Genomic DNA, 17,496 nt, shown 5'->3' with positions numbered 1-17,496 from the left:
AACGGAAGCAGAGAAACGTCAGTGCAGCTCTGAGGATTTTGTTTTACCCAGCAGATGGCTCAGATTGTATCATGTATCCAAGTAGCCTTCATATATTGAATTAATTTGTAACATCAAATGTATGACAAAGTAAAATAATTATTCAACTTTATTTTTTTTAAAAGAGGAAACTGATTTCACATTTTGGGGCTCGTGAGAAGAATAGACAAGCATGAAGGAAACAATCTTATTTTGGGAAACCAACTAATTTCCTTCCTGGATGCAGATAAGTCCACATCACAGTAACAATGTTTTTGTTTTATATAAATCATTGGATAAATGTTTTTTGAAGCCAATAAGCCTAAAAGTGATTCTGTGTTTCGGTAGATGGAATGCCATACAAGTTTTCACTATCGCAGAACACAAATCCAGGTGAGTCATTTCAAACTGCTTCATTTGCAGAGCTCGGTTCAATTAAATCAGTCCTTACAGCCTGGCTTAAGCTCGGGGCCATTTTTGGAAACTCCCTAAATTCAGCTTCCAACAGGCTGAAAGCAGAAACCTGACATACTTCCGGGCACATCCCCAGCTGCTACTGATGGCCACCTGATAATTACAGGGTTTAACGTCCATGACTCCTGGCAGCCGTACAATTTTAAAAAAGAAACACAATAGATTGCATTGGATTTATTTGACAATACTCAGACAGTGCATCCACTGCTGCATTTTTATTGAAACATCTGTTTGTTTTTCTTTGTAAAAATCATCTCCATTTGTGAAAGGTCTCCATCAAAGTGCCCCAGGTAAGAAAAACAGGTTTGTCAAACATCCAGGCACAGCCATCTTGACCTACTAAGCTATCAAAAGGTGTTCAGGATATACGCGTTTTCCATCCTAATCTGTGTGTACAGGGACTCCGTTTATGTACATGAATTAAAGTTAAATACCGATTTTAGAAATATACAGGTGCCAAAAAAGTCCAGCCGCAGACAATAGTATCAATGCATGGTCATGTCAAATGAGTGAAACGCCTGTCGAAACCGATTTCGGCTGCACAGTTAACGTCAAGGGTTCGTGTTACAGGACTTAAATCTAATCCACAATCCAAACTGTTTAAGACTTACACTGAACCAATCAAAAAAAAAAAAAACCTTATTTGGACACTTTGCTGTTACCATCTCAGGTCCTTATTTGCCCACAGGGTGGCCCTCAAGTGTGATGACCTCTTTCCCCATTTTATCTATAAATTGTTCCCTGTCTTGGAGTTCTGAGATGTCGTTCATCTGCATCTGGTGTTTGATTCCTGCAAAAGGACAAGAGTTTGTTTAAAAAAAAAAAATAAAAAAATTTAAAGAGTAAAACTGAGCTTCTTAACTTGACCAAATTTACCTGAGAGGATCTTTTTCATGGAATCTTTTGAGCTGGCGTAACTCATTTTCTCTTTGATGGGTGCACTGTCAGGAGCCCTGAGGAGCAAAAGGTTGTTTTATCATCAAGTTCGACACACAGAATCAGAAAGTCTCTTCAAGACGGATGCAGTTGGGAAAAGTTTGGCTTCAGCTGCAGTGAAAGAACCTACCACATCACAAAGACCAGCTCTTCTTTTTTACTAGATTCCTTGGTTTCATAGTGGCAGTCGTACAAGACGTAGCGGCAGATGTTTGATTTCAGCTGAGTCACGAGGAACTTGTATATGTCGTCCACTGAGTCCAGGTCCTTTTGCCGGTAGACTGTCTCCGTTTCGATGAAGCCTTCTTGGATGTGAAATATTGCCAATCTTATGCGCTCATTCTGGTCAGCGTCGTTCTTCACTACTTTCATCTCATTGTAGAGTTCCTTCACCCCATCGGCGACTTTTACCCCAGATGTCTATTATAGGAGAGAAAGATATCTGGATTTAGCACAAAAACACAACCCACCCCCAAACACACACACTGATCACCTTCACATCCATTAGATGGTCTCCTTTGAAAGGGTCGCATAGGTCAGTGAGCTTAAGAATAAAGAAACTGTCTCATTTTGATCTGCCTCAAAAAGATTAATGCAGAAAAAAAAATACAACTTTAATTTACTCAAAAACGTGTAACTTGTGTTATTCTATCCTATTAGAAATTAGAACAGAAGGGGAGACACTGAGGAAACTATCGGGGCATGAGGTCTGTCAGAAGATTTGGTCTCACATTGAAGCAGATGATGTTCACTTGTACTTTAGTTTTTTTTGAGACGGAAAGCAGAACTGAGGGGTGAAGAAACAGGAAGTTCTTCAAAACTAGACTTTGGAAAGTGGTGTTAAAGACTATTTAGCCAATATGCAGATGCTCCCCCCCCCCCTTCAGCCATCACATACCATGACTGGAGCGTCGCAATGACTTTTCAAAGATTTGACTGTCACATTCCAGTCATTGTAGAACAAGTTCGCACAAGAAAGCCCGCCCCAAGGGACTCGCTCAGAACAAGTTTCAAGCACGAACAAAGCTCCCTCCATTTTGGAGGCAAAACCACACCTTGAACAAGTCCTTTCTCTCTCTGTGTCTCACACTCACACACACACACACACACACACACACACACACACTCAGCTTTCACTCAGCAAACCTCCTTTTTCCCCCCCTTAAAATAAAACCCCAGCAAAACAACCTCACACTCTAAATTAAACACACACAACCAGGAGTCTGGGTTTACACATCCACCCACTCCCTCCCTCCTTCCTCCAGAAATGTTGTACAACTGAGGACATGGCATTTCAAAACTCCACATTTCTCATGCAGTTTGTGCACACAAATGACAAATACAATGGAGTGGCTCCACGGCAGGAGTCAAACCAGCCAAACAAGCTCGTGAAAGAGACTCACCATTTTTTTGCTTGTGATGTGTGAAGGAGCAGGCAGTAGAGAAAAATGGCAGCAGCAGTCAAACTGCTGAGGGGTCATAAGGAAGGAGAGCAGGTTGACTCATGGAGGAGGAGCTGTGGCAGCTGAGCACACCTCCACATGTAGGCCCGCCCCCTCCTCCCAGGTGTGACAGATTCAGCTGCAACCTCAGCATATGCACTAAATCTCAATGCATTAGACGCCTAAATCACATTGAATGTATGTGTCTCAGTACCTGGAACGGCTGTCTGCCCCCGTTAACCAGCTCCAGGTGGTCTCGGGGGGAGTCTGTCCTTTTTAGGAGAGAAGCCTCAGGTGAGTCTGAGCCAGTTATGGGCGGGAGCATCACTTGACACCCTTATATGGAGAACAAACCTGTTCATGTTTTTAACTCAACTGCTGCTGAGATGCATCTCAATGACCTTATAAGGTAAAAGGCAGGATGAGTGCACTGATGTGCCAAGAGGATTTTTTATATCCACCTGAGGAAAGAGGACTCTCAGGTCGTCACCCAGGTGTTGACGACCTGAGAACACTTATTCTACAGCATGTCAGTCAGATTCTGGATTCAAATCCAGTTCTTCTGCTGTGTTTATTGGAAACACTGAGAGGAGAAACATTCCCAGTGACTGCAGTCTAATGTCATGTAAAGTACTGAACTTTGCAAATGTAGAAAATGGTGTTCCTCATTGTTTCTTTTGAATTAAGTCCTTTTTCTGGGGAGTAGTACAAAGTAACCTCCTCCTACTTCTACTCTGGCTATTTTTGAATACAAATATTCTGCTTCAGCATCAGAGCAGCTCTGCTTCCTCTGCGATGATTAGACGTTTGCAGAGTCAGAGGCCCGGCCCACATCCTGTTTCAGAGTCAACTGTCAGAGTAGCTCATAGCTCACCAGTTAACACGTACATTGCAGGCATTGGTTGCCATCGATATATGTAAAAATGGTTGAAATTCCCTTTATCAGAATCCCAATAGATCTACCCACTGAATGCTCTCATTTGCTGGATTTCTGTAATGATAACTGTGATGCGAGCAGCTGGTTGCAGCTACTCAGAGCAGTAAAAGGGGAAATATAACCAGAACCACACAGGACAGGAAATGACTGCTGCATAGCTCTGCGTGAGCTGGAAACTTCATGCTGCTGCAAGCACTACGGCAGTTCAGACCACAACCCGGTCAGTGACGTCAAGGCAGCAAATCCAAATCCATGAGAGCTCTGACCTCTGCTGGTTAACAGACTGAAGTAATACAGCTCTTAGTTTGCCCTGCAGTTCACACGTGGCCACACAAATACCGAAGAGCAAGAAAAAAAGAAGATATTTTTCTTTCTCTTCTGATGACATGTTCGTTTTGTTTTCATGGTTGGACATGTTGTGGTTCAGTATTACATTTTCTCTGTGTAAAATATGTAAAAACTTAAAATGCATTTGATTTTGAATTGATATAATATAGTGTGGTCCAAATGTGGTAACACTTGCTGTGCCCCATTAAAAAGTAGACTCACAAAATCCCACAATGCATCAGGAAAAGCAGTGAGCTGAGAAGTGAAGGAGTCAGAGATTTCAGTCACAGAGCTTGTGGCTTTATTATGGTTCTGGATATTCAAACCATCTTTAATAATTGTCTCTGATTATGTTTGTGAAACGGTACAAACTGATATTCATTCAAAAACACGCAGCAGTACATTTGGATATGAGGACCCTCAGACAGAAGTCAGAACTCCTTTAGACCATCGACAGATTCAGCCACTGTTGAAGAAAACAGGCACAGGTCACTTTGTGATGAAACCATCATTTCATGTCAGTTCACGATTGAAAACAATCTCTTACCTCCATGAAACCTAACTCTATCTGACTGTCCTCATCATTGTCCAGGGCCTTGAAGGTGTCTGTTGTAAAAGAAAGCAAAACCAGAAGACCATGTGATGTATGCATGAGCACTGATGTAAAAAAAAAAAATAAATAAATAAATGTGTTGATAGGGACTCACTGAAGAGCGACTCCAGGCGGACCAGGCAGCTCACAAAGTTGTCAAAGTCAATGGTGAGATCTGGTTCGCTGTAGCGGGCCACGATTATCTGATGCAGAGAGTTGTTGAGCGAGAAACCTGTTGAAAAGATCCAGATGATATGTGAGAACACATGACAGCCGGCTGACTGTTTCGGGGAAAACACAACAGGCTCCTCACCAGCTGCTTCTACGGCCGTACGCATCTCAGAGGAGCTCATACAGCCGCTTCGGTCCACGTCTCTCTCTCTGTACAGATCCTGATGGAGAGGCCGGCTCATTAACGTGTGATATCACCATTCTGCTAATAACCCCCTCTGTGTTACACAATGCATGTTCATGTCAGCACAAACAAACGAGCAACACACCAGGAACTTCTCAATCTTCGTCCACAGGATCTTGAACTCCACCAGTCCCAACTTGCCGCTTCCGTCTTTCTTTGAGGCACGTTAAAGAAAATTGCAGAACGATCAACGGACATGACTGAGCTTGTAGGTCACTCAGGAAACAGATCCCAATCTGTCACCTTTCTGCCTAAAATAGTGGGAAGTCCCTCTAAGCAGGTTATGTAATGTTTTGGATAGAGTCTGGCTGGCTGCATTTCACTATCGTCAGTGTTAATGCTAAGCTACGCTAACTGGCTGCTTGGTGCAGTTTTACCAGCTCATCAAACTCTTTATCTAAATTTCAGTAAGGACGCTTAATGGAAAAAGTACGTTAAGTTAAGTGTGTTCCTGGGCATCTCTAAGGATAAGAGGGAAGGATACATCCAGAAGATTGACCATGTTACGGCAGGTCGCCATGCTGAACCCGTTGGTTTTGATGTCATCTCCTGAGAGGGAACGACACCGTCACATTAATGCAAAAGGTGAAAAAGGTCTGAAAGAGGCCGAAGGGATTGTTTCTCTTACGCTTGGTCACCACTCTGTTGAGGATTCTCTGCAGCTCAAACATGCTGATCTCCACGTCCTGAGAGGTGTACAACAGAGACACTGTGTGAAACACAGACGCAACAACTGCCGCACAACAAGCGGACGTATCACATCCTGAGCTTACTCACATGTCCAGCAAGCTGGCCAAACAGTCTCTTGAATCTGTCACTGATGTCATCTTCATCAATGTTGATCTGGAGATGACAATGTGATAGCTTTGTTGGATGCAAGGAAGGGATTCGATCAACCCGAAGTGCATTTTACAACTTTAGGTAAACGGCTCTACCTGCTCGACGTGGCAGTCGACGGGATCGTCAATCTCCCTGAAAGCCAGAAGCCACAGTTCTGTGATCATTTTGAACCCCAGTGATTGTTAACACTTGCATTCATCTGTCAAACAAACATACTGAAAATCAGCCTCCTTCTCCGAGAACACCCGCATGTAAAAGTCTGCGTTCTTGTTGGGCTGGAAGGTGGAGGGGATGATGAGGTATTCTCCGGGAGGAAGGCAGAAGCGGCTGCACACTTCGCGCAGGTTGATGAAGGTCTCGGATCGGGCCGCTGAACAGTTGTACAGGAAGAAGTTTTTCTTCAGGTGTACCTGCCTTTGTCCAGAGTACTGAGGAATGACACAGAAACTGTGTGAACATCTGCAGTCTGAGTTTTTATGGCTGGAAATGTAATAACAATGTTGCTTTGAATACTCATCAGTTGCCTTCCTTTTTGTATACACACCTCCTCAGGCAGCTGGACAGAGGGAGAAATAATAAAATGTAAGAATAGATGAAAATGATCCTCGTACTGTCCGGACCGGCGCTCTCTCAGGTGTGTTTTCTTACCTCATAGATGGCGAAGCCGATGGTCTCCATGTCCTCCCCCATCTTCCTCCTGCGCCGCTTGTCCTTCTGCATCAGGCCCACGATGAAGGTGCAGCCCTCATCACCGTCATCGTCATCGTCCACCTCGTCCAGCTTAATGACAAACTGAGGATTCATCCAGAAGGAGTCTACAACAGGTGAGCAAAAGTCAGTTTGTGACACACCTGAAGACGGGAAAACACGGTCATACCTGGGTAGTTCCTGCAGCCGCCAGCTGACACGCCCCTCCGCCACGTGTCCTCAAACTCCGACTCGGCCCATTTCTTGTACTCGTCTCCCGTGAGAGCGTCAGGAGTGAGGTTGCAGATCTCAAGGCGGGAATATTGGCGGAGGAAGTCAGAAAAGGACATCCTGTGGGAATTGGAAGGAAAAATGGCTGATCTCTTCCTGCTGAGAATCCAGGTTTTTATTTGTGACCTCTGAACTTAACACTCAACACAGGAACTTACAAAAATGTTGTTGTAAAAAGCACCGGATATTGTAGTTGGGTTCACCTGCACCTTTATTCCAGGGCTACTCAGAATAAACCTCGTAGTAAACCTACGTTTGGAGAAGAGATATTTACCAGAACTCCCCGTCCTCTGAACGGTTTGCCAGCCTCTGACGATCATCAGAACTCACATATCTCCATTCAGAAGAACTAAAAAACAACAGAAGGTAAACAAAAATACATTTCACACTTAGTTGGGATCATCAACTAACTGGCACTAATGGACAGCATGCAAAATCTGAACTCAGATTCCAAACGTTTACGACAGAAGCTTTTTTTTTTTTTTTACTCATTGTCAAACGATTCTTAAACTGGCACAAATTTAAGTTTGAGATTTTTCTTTTAGAAATTTAACCGCAGAAGGTGTAAGATAATTATAGAGATCCTACATCCTGATCGTTGCATTTCTGGAATTACACTTCTCCTCTCATGAACTCCTGAGAGATTCACAAACACCACCACTGCTCAGATCATCTGTTTTAATGAGGACAGAGTCATTTAGAGGTTCTGCTGTGGGGTCCAATCTGGTGGCCCCGATGGCCCCTGACCAGCCTGGGGCCCCCAGCTGCCTCCTTCACAGGAGCTCCAGTGAAGCTCCTCCATCCACACAGCCAGCTGAGAACAACAGGAATTACCGGCCTTTCCACTGGGTGTGTGCCGACTCTGTGTGTCTGTATGGGTGCTACATTCGTGATGAAATGACCTTAAAACCTCCAAACAAAGGAGAGAAATATTCCCACTAGGCTGGGTCCTCTCACAGTTACGAACAACACAAGGCGTGAACAGGAAAGAGATGGAGCCGGTACAAATGTGCAGGTCTTTGCACAGGAGGTTCTCCCAGATCCTCGTCCTGTCTGTGTTTATTATTTCTGATTTCCTGTGCAGCACTCACTTGTCACTCCAGGCTCCGTTCCACTCCACCTGACCCCAGGGGTTTCTGATCCTGATCAGCTCCTCCATGCGCCCTCTGTACTCCACCTGACACAGGATCAGCGCTCAGTTACTCGCAGTCAGAGGACAGACATGTGAATGTGAAAAGGGGTAGATTGGCAGCATAGCTACAATGCCCCAGCGGCCTCACCTGGTCAGCTCCTGTCACAGAGTAGGCGTGGCCCTTCACCAGCTTGCGATGGGTGACCGCTTCGGAGTCGGCCGCGCTGGTGATCTGGGATGGAGATGAAAACCGTGTGAGGTGAAAACAACCAGAGGGCAGGAGGCCGCGGTCACGCTACATGACAGTGAACAGAGAAGCCCAAACAAACATCAATGGAGCATCCCAGCAGGGAGCCTCTGTCCAGGGCCTTCTTTATGATTTTGAATAGATGGGGATCCGGATTGCTCAGCTCATGTCTCTCAGCGATGCCTCCGGTGAAATCCTCGAAACCCTCGGTGGTGGAGCCTCCAGACAGAGCCTCGTAGCATCCGTTCAGCCTGCAGGGAAATAGAGATTCATGAAGGACCAGAGCACGGAGAGAAACTCTGAAGCAGACTGAGCTTGATTTCTTACTTGGCGTAGGCCTTCTCCAGCAGTGCACTCCAAAATTCAGAGCCCTCCTCTGAGTGCACGAACAGCAGCTTCCCATCTCTGGTGGGCAGACGGTCGTCCACCACCACATCCACCCAGTCGCCAAACTGCCAGAACTGAGAGGAGTCCACAACACAGATCCAATCAAACCTCTATAAGGGAGGTCTGTTAGGGGTCAGAGGTCTATCTGTTGTTTACATTATACATTAATAATATAATTACTCCTAGTCGATTCTCCTGTTTTATATGCTTCAGGTTTCATCTCAGGCCAGTGTTTGAGCCGATCTACCTCAAAGTGGAAGATACCAGCATAGCTTTCATCGAAGCTTTGATCATGGGGGACTACCCGAGACAAAACCTGTTTGTTGAGCGTCAGGGAGGCGATGGCTGCCAGGAGCCAGCAGTCACCTTGACATAAAGGGAAAAGGACACAAAAGGAACTCCAGTCAAATTTCATGACAAATCCAGGATTCCTTGTGTCGAAGCATGTCCTGTTTTTTTTTTTTTTTTTTTTTTTTTTTCCTTGTCATCGTGACGCATCCCCAAAATATGCAGTTTGCAAAGGTATGCACAAGCAGATATCAGCCGTCCAAAGTTATGACATTGTCTAATGTTGCCCACATTGCAGCTGCAAGCAAACACTCAGCCAGACTGGGTGTAGTCACAGAAGACTGTGTGACTATGACAGTGGAGGACAGGCGGGACAGAGCTGTTAGCTTTGAAGCCTCAGATATGTATGCAAAGCCATTTAAATATTTGTCGAGCATGGAAATGTTTGGAAATAGATGCAGTAACTATATGATTGTGCTATCAAAATATATTTGTGTGTGTGCTTGTTTGTCTCACCGAGGGCTCCTTGACAAATATCAGTCCTGGCTGCATTTTCAACGATGAATTTTGGATTATGACACAACTCCTGTGGAAACAAACAAGGTTCACTGACAGAGCCACGTTACGAAAACAGGTGAGGCACTGCTGGATGTAAAGCCGTAAACACAACGCAACATGCAGATGTCGAATCTGCACCTGCTGGTACCCACCGTGGGTCTCATCCAGGTGATTCCCCGGACTTTGGATGAATGTGGCCCCAGCTCGTTGAAGCCCAAGGAGGAGGCCAGAGGCTCGAAGCACTCATCCTCAAACAGCTGCCCTCTCTCCAGACAGCTGTTCCTCAGAGCCTCGTAGTCCTGGTTCAGGTACTTCACTGCATGGCTGTTGGTTCCGATCCCCTGTGCTTTCTCCCGGCTGTGCTGAAGCTTGGCTGCGATGCCTGACATTTTAGAGAGCTGTAAGATGTCCGTGTTACCTGCAGCTGCCTCTTGTTGGTGTGTCAGTGTGGTTTGACAGGATCTCTGTCATCTATACAGATAACCCGTCTCCACACCCTCGTCAGACCAGATTGCTCGCTTCGTTTCATCCAGTCCTTTAATGGACTATAATTGAGCCCACATCCTGCCAACAGTCTCTGTAGCTCCAAATATAACTATATTATGGTAAAATCTCAACAATACTCCTGCTTCTTACTTACCAACAATCATAAAGTGAGACGTGGACGATGTGAATATTTCATATTTCTGCCATTTCAAACCATTAAAATGTGCAAAACTTCAGAAGTAAGAACAATTCAGGGTCACAATTTTTTGGTTTCTTTATTTTCCACCGTTTGACAGAAGCTTTGCAAAAACTAAAAGAGCATAAACACCAATGCAAAAGAAAAAGGAATAAATTAAAAAAAAAAGAAGAAGAAGAATAGATGCCCAAATAAATGTTAAGCCTTTTGTTCCATTTTAAGCATTTGGAATATAAAGAGCGAATGTAAGATGCATTTATTTTATTGCCAGAATGATATGAGTTACAGTGGACTGATTATAATTTGGTCCTCGCTGGTGTTGGTGTCTCTGGAGCTAGTTGATCGCCAGGCACAGCCACTGTAAAAGGAAAAAGACTTTTCATATCAGGTGTTCAAACAAACCAGCAGCTTCCTTTGTTTTTTTACTCACCTGTTGCACGTCCAGCTCAATCTTCCCGGACTCAGCTCTGTCCAGAGCCTTGAACATTTCTGTTTGAGGTGTAGAAAGCAAATACTGGTTTCACATAGCAATTAATAAGAGATGCATTGTGTTGTGTTGTTTTTCCTGACACTTACTGAAGAGCATTTCCAGCTTAATGAGGCAGCCAACGAAGCTGTCAAAGTCTATGGCGAAGTGGACATCGGCATAACGACTGACTATGGCCTGCAGGACGGGGCTGTTGACGTGGAAACCTCAGCAACAAAAAATAAAACACAATAATCACAATCTTTTATTAGAATTTACTGTTTTGTTTGCAGCATCGCTTTCACGAACGCAGATCATTTTTCTGATCCCGAGGGAGTGGAGGTTTTAAGGGTGTCAGACAGCGGGTCTGTTTTCGTTCACAGCCTCGCCCTGGCTTGTTTTGTTTGTCTGGTAAAGTGTACATGAAGGATATTTATGAGCACGACTGGCTGGCTCATCCAGGTTTGCCATAACTGGCTTGACATGTTACACATGCAAACAAGCCATAAGCTGCTCCAACACACTGCTATTTGTTCCCGCTCAGTGATCGGCATGAGTTATCTGTCCGACATTCTGATTGCAACTTTTACAGCTTGTTATGTGTGAAGTTACTGTGGCACAATCTGAAACGGCACAACCGTCGCAGGACTTTGCAGCAGGGAGTTCCGGTTTTTGCAGAAGAATATCAGGCGGATTTTGCAGCATGAGATTGGCCATGCAACCACGTTCGCTACCTGCCTCGGTGGTGGCGCCCCTCATCTCGTGGGAGCTCATTGTGCCCGAGTTGTCTGTGTCGTGATTCTTGAAAATCTCCTGCATGACCCGAGCAAAATGAAGTTGTGTGAACAGATGCAGGCTGATGTTCCAGCAGGAGATACTCATTTGTTTCAAACCTCAAACCACATTACTCATAACCTACCAGGTATCTCTGGATTTTACTCCAAAGCAGGTGGAATTCCATCAGTCCCAACATGTTGCTTTCATCTTTCTGGCCAACGTTAAGGTTCATTAAATACTCTGACTGATTAGCACACAGCTGGATCAGTGGGGGGGGGGGGGGGGGGGGGGGGGGGGGGGGGGGGGGGGGGTGTTTGCAGATTTGAAGTGCAATTTCTCATTAAAAAAAATTAAATAAATAAATCTTTAATTTAATTTTCCAGAGGATACATCCAGCAGGCTGACGATCAGCCGGCCGGTCTCGAGGCTGAATCCATTTGTCTTGATATCAGACCCTGCAAGAAAGTGACCAACCTTAAGCTTACACTTTCATCCACCAGGCTTCTCAAAGTGCTGCACTCACGGTGAGAGACGACGTTGTTCAGAATTCGCACCAGCTCGAAGGCAGATACCTCCATGTCCTGTTTGAGACCAGAGCACAGGTTTTACTTTGTACTGCAGGTTCAGAGCCACGTGTGTGCTTTTTCTTTCACCTACATTGCCAGCGATCTGCTTGAAGAGATGCTTGAAATGAGGATCCACGTCACTCTCAGATATCTCCTGTGAAGGAAAGACGTATGCATGTTTTCTACTCAAATCATCATATTTCTGCAGCTTAAATTCAACACAGAGCGTTTATTATCTTGATATCCAAAAGATATTTATGATTTACTGTTACTTTAAATCTCTGGTTGGTGAGTCTATCAGAAGAGAGACTCTGAATCCTGATAGATTAAATAAAAATTTAGCTAACTTCAGGCAAATACTCAGAGAAACCAAATCCTGAAAGATTGGACGGATGGATTTGTTCCGATTCTCAGTTTTTGAATGCAGGTTGTGTGCATTTTTCTGTGGACTGATATTTTCATAAAATGGCCCAACATGACCTCCTTTATAATAGATAAATACAACATTCCTATAAACAATGTGACATTTAAAGTAGATTTTCTTACCTCCTCCTCTATCTCAGCACCAATGTCTTCCTCCAGTGGACTAAAAAAATAGAGATACACAGCTTGAGCACTCTGTTGATGTGCAGGAAAATAACAGATTCATGTGTTGAAGAAGGAACCACTGATCTTTGCCCACTAGATGGCTGCAGAGGTTCCTGCTGTAACAGGAGATACCTGGTTGCGGCCTGTTTCTCAGAGAAAACCCTGAGGACGAAGCTGGCGTTCTTGTGAGGGTGGAAGGTTGAGGGAATGATGGCGTATTCGCCCGGAGGAAGCTTGAATCGGTCACACACTTCACGCGTGTTGATGAAGGAGCTGCTCATGGCCACGGCTCTCTGTCGCAGCAGGACTTCAGGGCCGAGGTGGACATTGCTGCGGCCTTTGTACTAAAGATTTGCAGAGAAAGACTTATCGTTATCACTGGAGTGTCAGAAGTCCTCGTGTGTTATCTGTTTTTACGTTTCAAATCTTGACTGACCTGCTCTGGGACCTGTAAAAAAAAAAAAAAAAAAAAGAAGACGAAGGAAACAGACAGTGTTATAGAATATCAGGAATTTGTTACCAGGACTGATCTCATGAAATATCAAATTACTGTCCGACCTCATAAATGGCAAAGCCAATGGTCTCAAGCTCGCGGTCCAGCCTCTTCTGCCGTCGCCCATTCTTTTGCATCAGCCCCACCAGAAATGTGCATCCGTCATCCCCATCCAGAGGATCGTCATCCACATCATCCAGGCGCACCATGAATTGTGGGTTGGATGTGAAAGTGGCTGGAACAGATTGAAAAACATAATTATACCATTTCTGTGAAGCAGAGCAACAAGCACGTCCCTCTCAGACACGCGACGTATGATTCCTTCTCTTACCTGCGTTGTTGCGGCAGCCACCGGCCGTGGAGCCGACTCGCCACATCCCTTCAAACTGGTACTGGTTCCAGTGGCTCATGCTGTCGCTCTTCAGTGAGTCTGGGGTCATGTTACAGATCTCCAGTCTGGAGAAGTGCCGGGTGAAGTCTGAGTAGGACATCCTGAGAAGAAGACGAAGGAAACAGCGTCCTGTCACACGGAGCTGAAAGTTTCTGAGGTGATATGAGAGATCAGATAATCGATGTTTACCAGAACTCGCCATCTTCAGCCACGTGGTTCATTTTTAGTTTCTCTTCTTCGCTGATGTGTTTCCATTCGCTGGATCTGATTTTGACAAACAATCATGCTTTTAGGAAAATCTTGAGGTTGACCAATGGTGATTAGATGATTCTGTGGATTTACCCATCACTCCAAGGCCCTGTCCACTCCACCTGACCCCACGGGTTCCTGATGCGGACCAGCTGAACCGGGCTGCCTAAGTAATGAACCTGAAGGAGAACTCAGCTGTTGGCAAAGTGGCTTTCTTCGTAGTTTCATGCATAATCAGAGACAGAGAAATGTAAACTGTACCTCTTCTGCACCGGTGACCGAGTACGCATGTCCTTTAACCAGTTTGAGAGCTGTAACTGCCTCTGTCTCATAGGAACTGGTTATCTGAAACCATTCAGCAAACATTTTCAGTTGGTGATTATTATTGTTGGCACAAGGATCAGCATGCAAATCAATAGGAAAATGAGACAATACATCAATGGAACAGCCCAGCAGGGAGCCCAGCTTCAGCGCCCTCTGTATGATGTTGAAGAGATTGGCTGGCGCTTTGGCTAAGACGTATATTTCTGCAATTCCTCCGGTGAAATCCTCGAAACCCTCAATAGTGTTTCCACCTGTCAGAGCCTCATAGCAGCCGTTAATCCTGTCAGACACGAAGTGGAGGTGAATACATCTGTAGTCACATTAAATTAAGCTAAAGATGTCACAGGAATAATCGGTACTTGGCGTAGGCCTTCTCCAGCAGCGCGCTCCAAAACTCTGAGCCCTCAGCTGAATGGACGAACAGCAGCTCTCCATCTCTGGTGGGCAGACGGTCGTCAACAACCACATCCATCCACTGACCGAACTGCCAGAACTGAGAGGAAGACAGACCCGTCAGTGGAGAAAGAAAGAAAAACAATCAGTGGAACGTCGGGGTCAAAGGTCGGAGTCTTGGTCTGACCTGGAAGTGAAATATCCCGGCATAACCTTCAGTGAAGCCCTGTCCGGGAGGAATCACGCGAGCCAGGATCTGGTGGTCTAGAGTCAGGGAGGCGATAGCAGCCAGAAGCCAGCAGTCACCTGCACAGCGTGGGCAGATACTCGTTGAGTATCACAGCGCTGTCAGCAGAATGTGGCAACACGGCTCTTCCTTTTGCAATCTCTAAGTGCAAATGGGTGGAGGGTTTGTTCTACGGATATTTGTGGTTCTGTCTGCTTACCCAGAACTCCTTGGCAAATATCCGTCCTCGTGGCTCCATCATCGATGAACTTCGGGTTGGAACACAGCTCCTATAAAAAACACAGGAAGGTTGAAAATGTGCGGGAATGGAAACAGGTTAGTCATAGACAAGAATCAGGTTAAACTGTAGGAAGTAAATTTACCTACATCACACGACTGACTTTCAGGGAGGAAGTATCATTTAATGATGATAATTACTTTTTCAAAACTTTAAATATCAATATGATCCAGAAGCAGAAATTAGGAACCTTATTAACTGTTTGTTCTGGATTTGTGTGTGAGCACTGACACTGAGACAACACAAATTGGCACAATCATATTCCTGTACAGACTGTTTTCCTTTTTTGTTTTCACTGGCTCGTTTAGTTTTTCCTACCGTCGGCCTCTTCCACACCACTCCCCTGGTCTTCGATGAGTACGGCCCCAGCTCATTGTAGCCCAGTGACTTCATCTCAGCTGGAAAACAGTTGTCCTCAAACAGACGTCCACTCTCCAGACACTGCTGCCGCAGAGTTTCATAATCCTGATGGGAGAACTTCACTGCGTGCTGGTTGGTGCCGACGCCTTTCTCCCTCTCCTGCTGACGGGCCAGTCGTTCTGCCGTGGAAGTCATCCTCACCTTTCGCCGGTGCTTTACACAGACCTTGTTCCCTCTTTGCGAGCTGCGTTGGCTGATTTGTGAGCTGATCCTCCACCAGCTGGACACAATCCAGACGTGCTTTTGTTTCCTCTTGCTTTATAGCTGCCACAGGTGAAGAGAAGATAGGGAGGAATCACACAAAAAGAAGGGAGGGGCCTCTGATGGACAGGTGAGGCCAACAGAGCAGACAGCACTAACCCTAAGCAAATCTGTGACAAGATGTCATTGGCCACAGAAATACAAACAGGGACACACCTAAAGGCAAATTGAAGCATTATTCTCATTGCACCATTTCTATTTTGGGTGTGTGTACTTGTGGTGGGCTTTGAATTGTGTTTATTGTCACGCACCATGAAAAGGAACCAGGCAAAAACCATTTGCAAGGTTTGTATTTTTTATAGATGTGGGTGTTACGGTAATTGCGAAATCTATAAATATGAGGTGTTTTTGGAAGCAATTAAATTCATTACGCAAATCTCTGAGTTCAGTGAATGAAGATTTGAATGCTTCCAAAGAAGCTGCTGTTCAATTGTGCAGGACTAAGAGTGGCCTAAGCCTGGAGGATGTCTGAATGAACACACTAGGCTCTGAAGTGTCATCGTGAACATCCTGATTCTTTTCTTACATCCTCGAGGCTGAATAAAGGAAAGGTAGTCCTTAGTAAAACAATTCAGTCAGTTACATCAGTATAACAAGGCCGAGACGACAATGTTTGTTTTAAATTGGGATAAGCCATGTTTAGATATCAGAGGAACCACAAAGAAGCATATCAACTTTGTTTAAGTTACCTCAGAAAGGAGACGGACACAATGAACAACAACAAAAAAAAAAAAGTCACAATATCCTGATATATTGGGGAGTTGATGGTGGCGACTTTCTGATCCAGTACGCAGCTACTGGACACACTGGAGCTAGAAGTGAACAGTCGTCCTTACGAATGCTCTGCTGACACAAACCTCTCTTTGCTCTGAATTGTATTTTTCAGTGTTGACCCTCCACACCCAGCAGACACCTGGGATATCATGTTGGATGACAGTCCAGAGGTCACGCACAGCATCTGCAAAACTCGCTGTGTGAAGCTGGTAGATGGGTGGGTCACGAGCCGCCGTGAGAATGCTGTGACACAGAAGTGTCCTCATCTGGTTTTTATATGCTGGTGAGCATGACCTCTGCTGCTAACTGAAAAAAAAAAAAAAACTGACATGATTTTAGAAAGAAAGTTGAGCAGTTTGGTTTTAAAATGTAGATTCATTATAGAACTCCTTCTTTTTGTTGTTTTTCTTAGTTATTGCTCAAAAAGACTTATAATTGTAATGGCATATACAGAGTTATCATGATTTCTGTGTAACTGCTTCACTGCGGCTTGAATAAAATCCCTGTATTGATAGAATACATTATTATTTTATATTACAAATTATTAATTATACATGCAACATTGCTTTTACCAAACAGTTAACAGACACCATGTGTGTTAAGTAAAAGCTAATGTATCATTGATTTAACGTCAGTATTTGGTTGTTGCTTGTAGCAGTTTTGATTGAATTGTCTGATATTCAATCAGTACTGTGGGTGCAGTTTGATTTCAGACTTAACAATCGAGTATCACTTTTTGGTTTGATAATTATGGTGGCCGATGACCTTTAACCTTTGCCGTCATTTACAGCACATTATCTCTCAGCTGTTTTAGTTGTCAGTGGTTATCAGGGTTATTAACATAGAGGAATGGGAGCTAGTAATTAAATATGAACAAAGATTAACTTTTACTTTGATCTGACTTTATAGTTACTGCAATGTTTTATTGAAGACAGCATATAACAATGCATGATTTATTTTACTATAATGGGTAATCATTACCCGATAATGCTGTTTCACTCAAACACAGGACATTTC

At 44.5% G+C, this 17,496-nt stretch overlaps 3 protein-coding genes across 4 annotated transcripts; all 3 read right to left on the bottom strand.

Annotated features, from left to right (window-relative positions):
- Nucleotides 1-651: 651 nt before the first annotated feature.
- On the bottom strand, nucleotides 652-3,039 carry LOC115055229 (cofilin-1). Its single transcript, XM_075353378.1, is given in 5 exon segments — nucleotides 652-1,282; nucleotides 1,369-1,445; nucleotides 1,559-1,848; nucleotides 2,832-2,892; nucleotides 2,894-3,039. Coding segments are annotated over 5 exon segments (675 nt in total). The 5' UTR covers nucleotides 3,025-3,039; the 3' UTR covers nucleotides 652-1,166.
- Nucleotides 3,040-4,416: 1,377 nt separating this feature from the next.
- On the bottom strand, nucleotides 4,417-10,029 carry LOC115055334 (calpain-2 catalytic subunit-like). Its single transcript, XM_029521058.1, has 21 exons — nucleotides 9,724-10,029; nucleotides 9,530-9,599; nucleotides 8,973-9,091; nucleotides 8,666-8,799; nucleotides 8,421-8,589; nucleotides 8,240-8,323; nucleotides 8,051-8,136; nucleotides 7,234-7,308; nucleotides 6,859-7,019; nucleotides 6,630-6,796; nucleotides 6,526-6,537; nucleotides 6,198-6,409; nucleotides 6,077-6,113; nucleotides 5,919-5,984; nucleotides 5,770-5,827; nucleotides 5,626-5,690; nucleotides 5,227-5,295; nucleotides 5,040-5,118; nucleotides 4,842-4,958; nucleotides 4,682-4,740; nucleotides 4,417-4,600 (listed from the first exon to the last, which is right to left on the bottom strand). The coding sequence occupies exons 1-21, from the start codon at nucleotides 9,958-9,960 to the stop codon at nucleotides 4,577-4,579; spliced, it is 2,100 nt and encodes a 699-aa protein (XP_029376918.1). The 5' UTR covers nucleotides 9,961-10,029; the 3' UTR covers nucleotides 4,417-4,576.
- Nucleotides 10,030-10,306: 277 nt separating this feature from the next.
- On the bottom strand, nucleotides 10,307-15,723 carry LOC115055333 (calpain-2 catalytic subunit-like). Of its 2 annotated transcripts, XM_029521057.1 has the most exons (21): nucleotides 15,343-15,723; nucleotides 14,947-15,016; nucleotides 14,688-14,806; nucleotides 14,467-14,600; nucleotides 14,219-14,387; nucleotides 14,045-14,128; nucleotides 13,877-13,962; nucleotides 13,724-13,798; nucleotides 13,475-13,635; nucleotides 13,209-13,378; nucleotides 13,087-13,098; nucleotides 12,783-12,994; nucleotides 12,609-12,648; nucleotides 12,154-12,216; nucleotides 12,020-12,077; nucleotides 11,887-11,951; nucleotides 11,639-11,707; nucleotides 11,454-11,532; nucleotides 10,830-10,946; nucleotides 10,684-10,742; nucleotides 10,307-10,611 (listed from the first exon to the last, which is right to left on the bottom strand). In XM_029521057.1, exons 1-21 carry the CDS (start codon nucleotides 15,577-15,579, stop codon nucleotides 10,588-10,590), a joined length of 2,103 nt encoding a protein of 700 aa, XP_029376917.1. In that variant the 5' UTR covers nucleotides 15,580-15,723; the 3' UTR covers nucleotides 10,307-10,587. The 2 variants fall into 2 exon arrangements, with proteins under 2 accessions (XP_029376917.1, XP_029376916.1); XM_029521056.1 differs by having other exon boundaries at nucleotides 14,045-14,387.
- Nucleotides 15,724-17,496: the final 1,773 nt, after the last annotated feature.

The sequence above is a fragment of the Echeneis naucrates genome, chromosome 15 (genome assembly GCF_900963305.1).
Source record: "Echeneis naucrates chromosome 15, fEcheNa1.1, whole genome shotgun sequence".
In the NCBI taxonomy this organism is placed as follows: domain Eukaryota; kingdom Metazoa; phylum Chordata; class Actinopteri; order Carangiformes; family Echeneidae; genus Echeneis; species Echeneis naucrates.
This window is presented reverse-complemented; position numbering and strand designations above follow the sequence as displayed.

Coding starts and splice junctions, on each gene's coding strand:
- LOC115055334 (XM_029521058.1), bottom strand. CDS start 9,960: ATGTCAGGCATCGCAGCCAAGCTTCAGCACAGCCGGGAGAAAGCACAG. Junction 9,092..9,529: donor TATTTGTCAAGGAGCCCTCG/GTGAGACAAACA, acceptor CTTTATGTCAAG/GTGACTGCTGGCTCCTGGCA. Junction 5,691..5,769: donor CAACAGAGTGGTGACCAAGC/GTAAGAGAAACA, acceptor GTTCCCTCTCAG/GAGATGACATCAAAACCAAC.
- LOC115055333 (XM_029521056.1), bottom strand. CDS start 15,579: ATGACTTCCACGGCAGAACGACTGGCCCGTCAGCAGGAGAGGGAGAAA. Junction 13,379..13,474: donor TGGCTGCCGCAACAACGCAG/GTAAGAGAAGGA, acceptor AATCTGTTCCAG/CCACTTTCACATCCAACCCA. Junction 12,649..12,782: donor GAGAAACAGGCCGCAACCAG/GTATCTCCTGTT, acceptor CTATTTTTTTAG/TCCACTGGAGGAAGACATTG.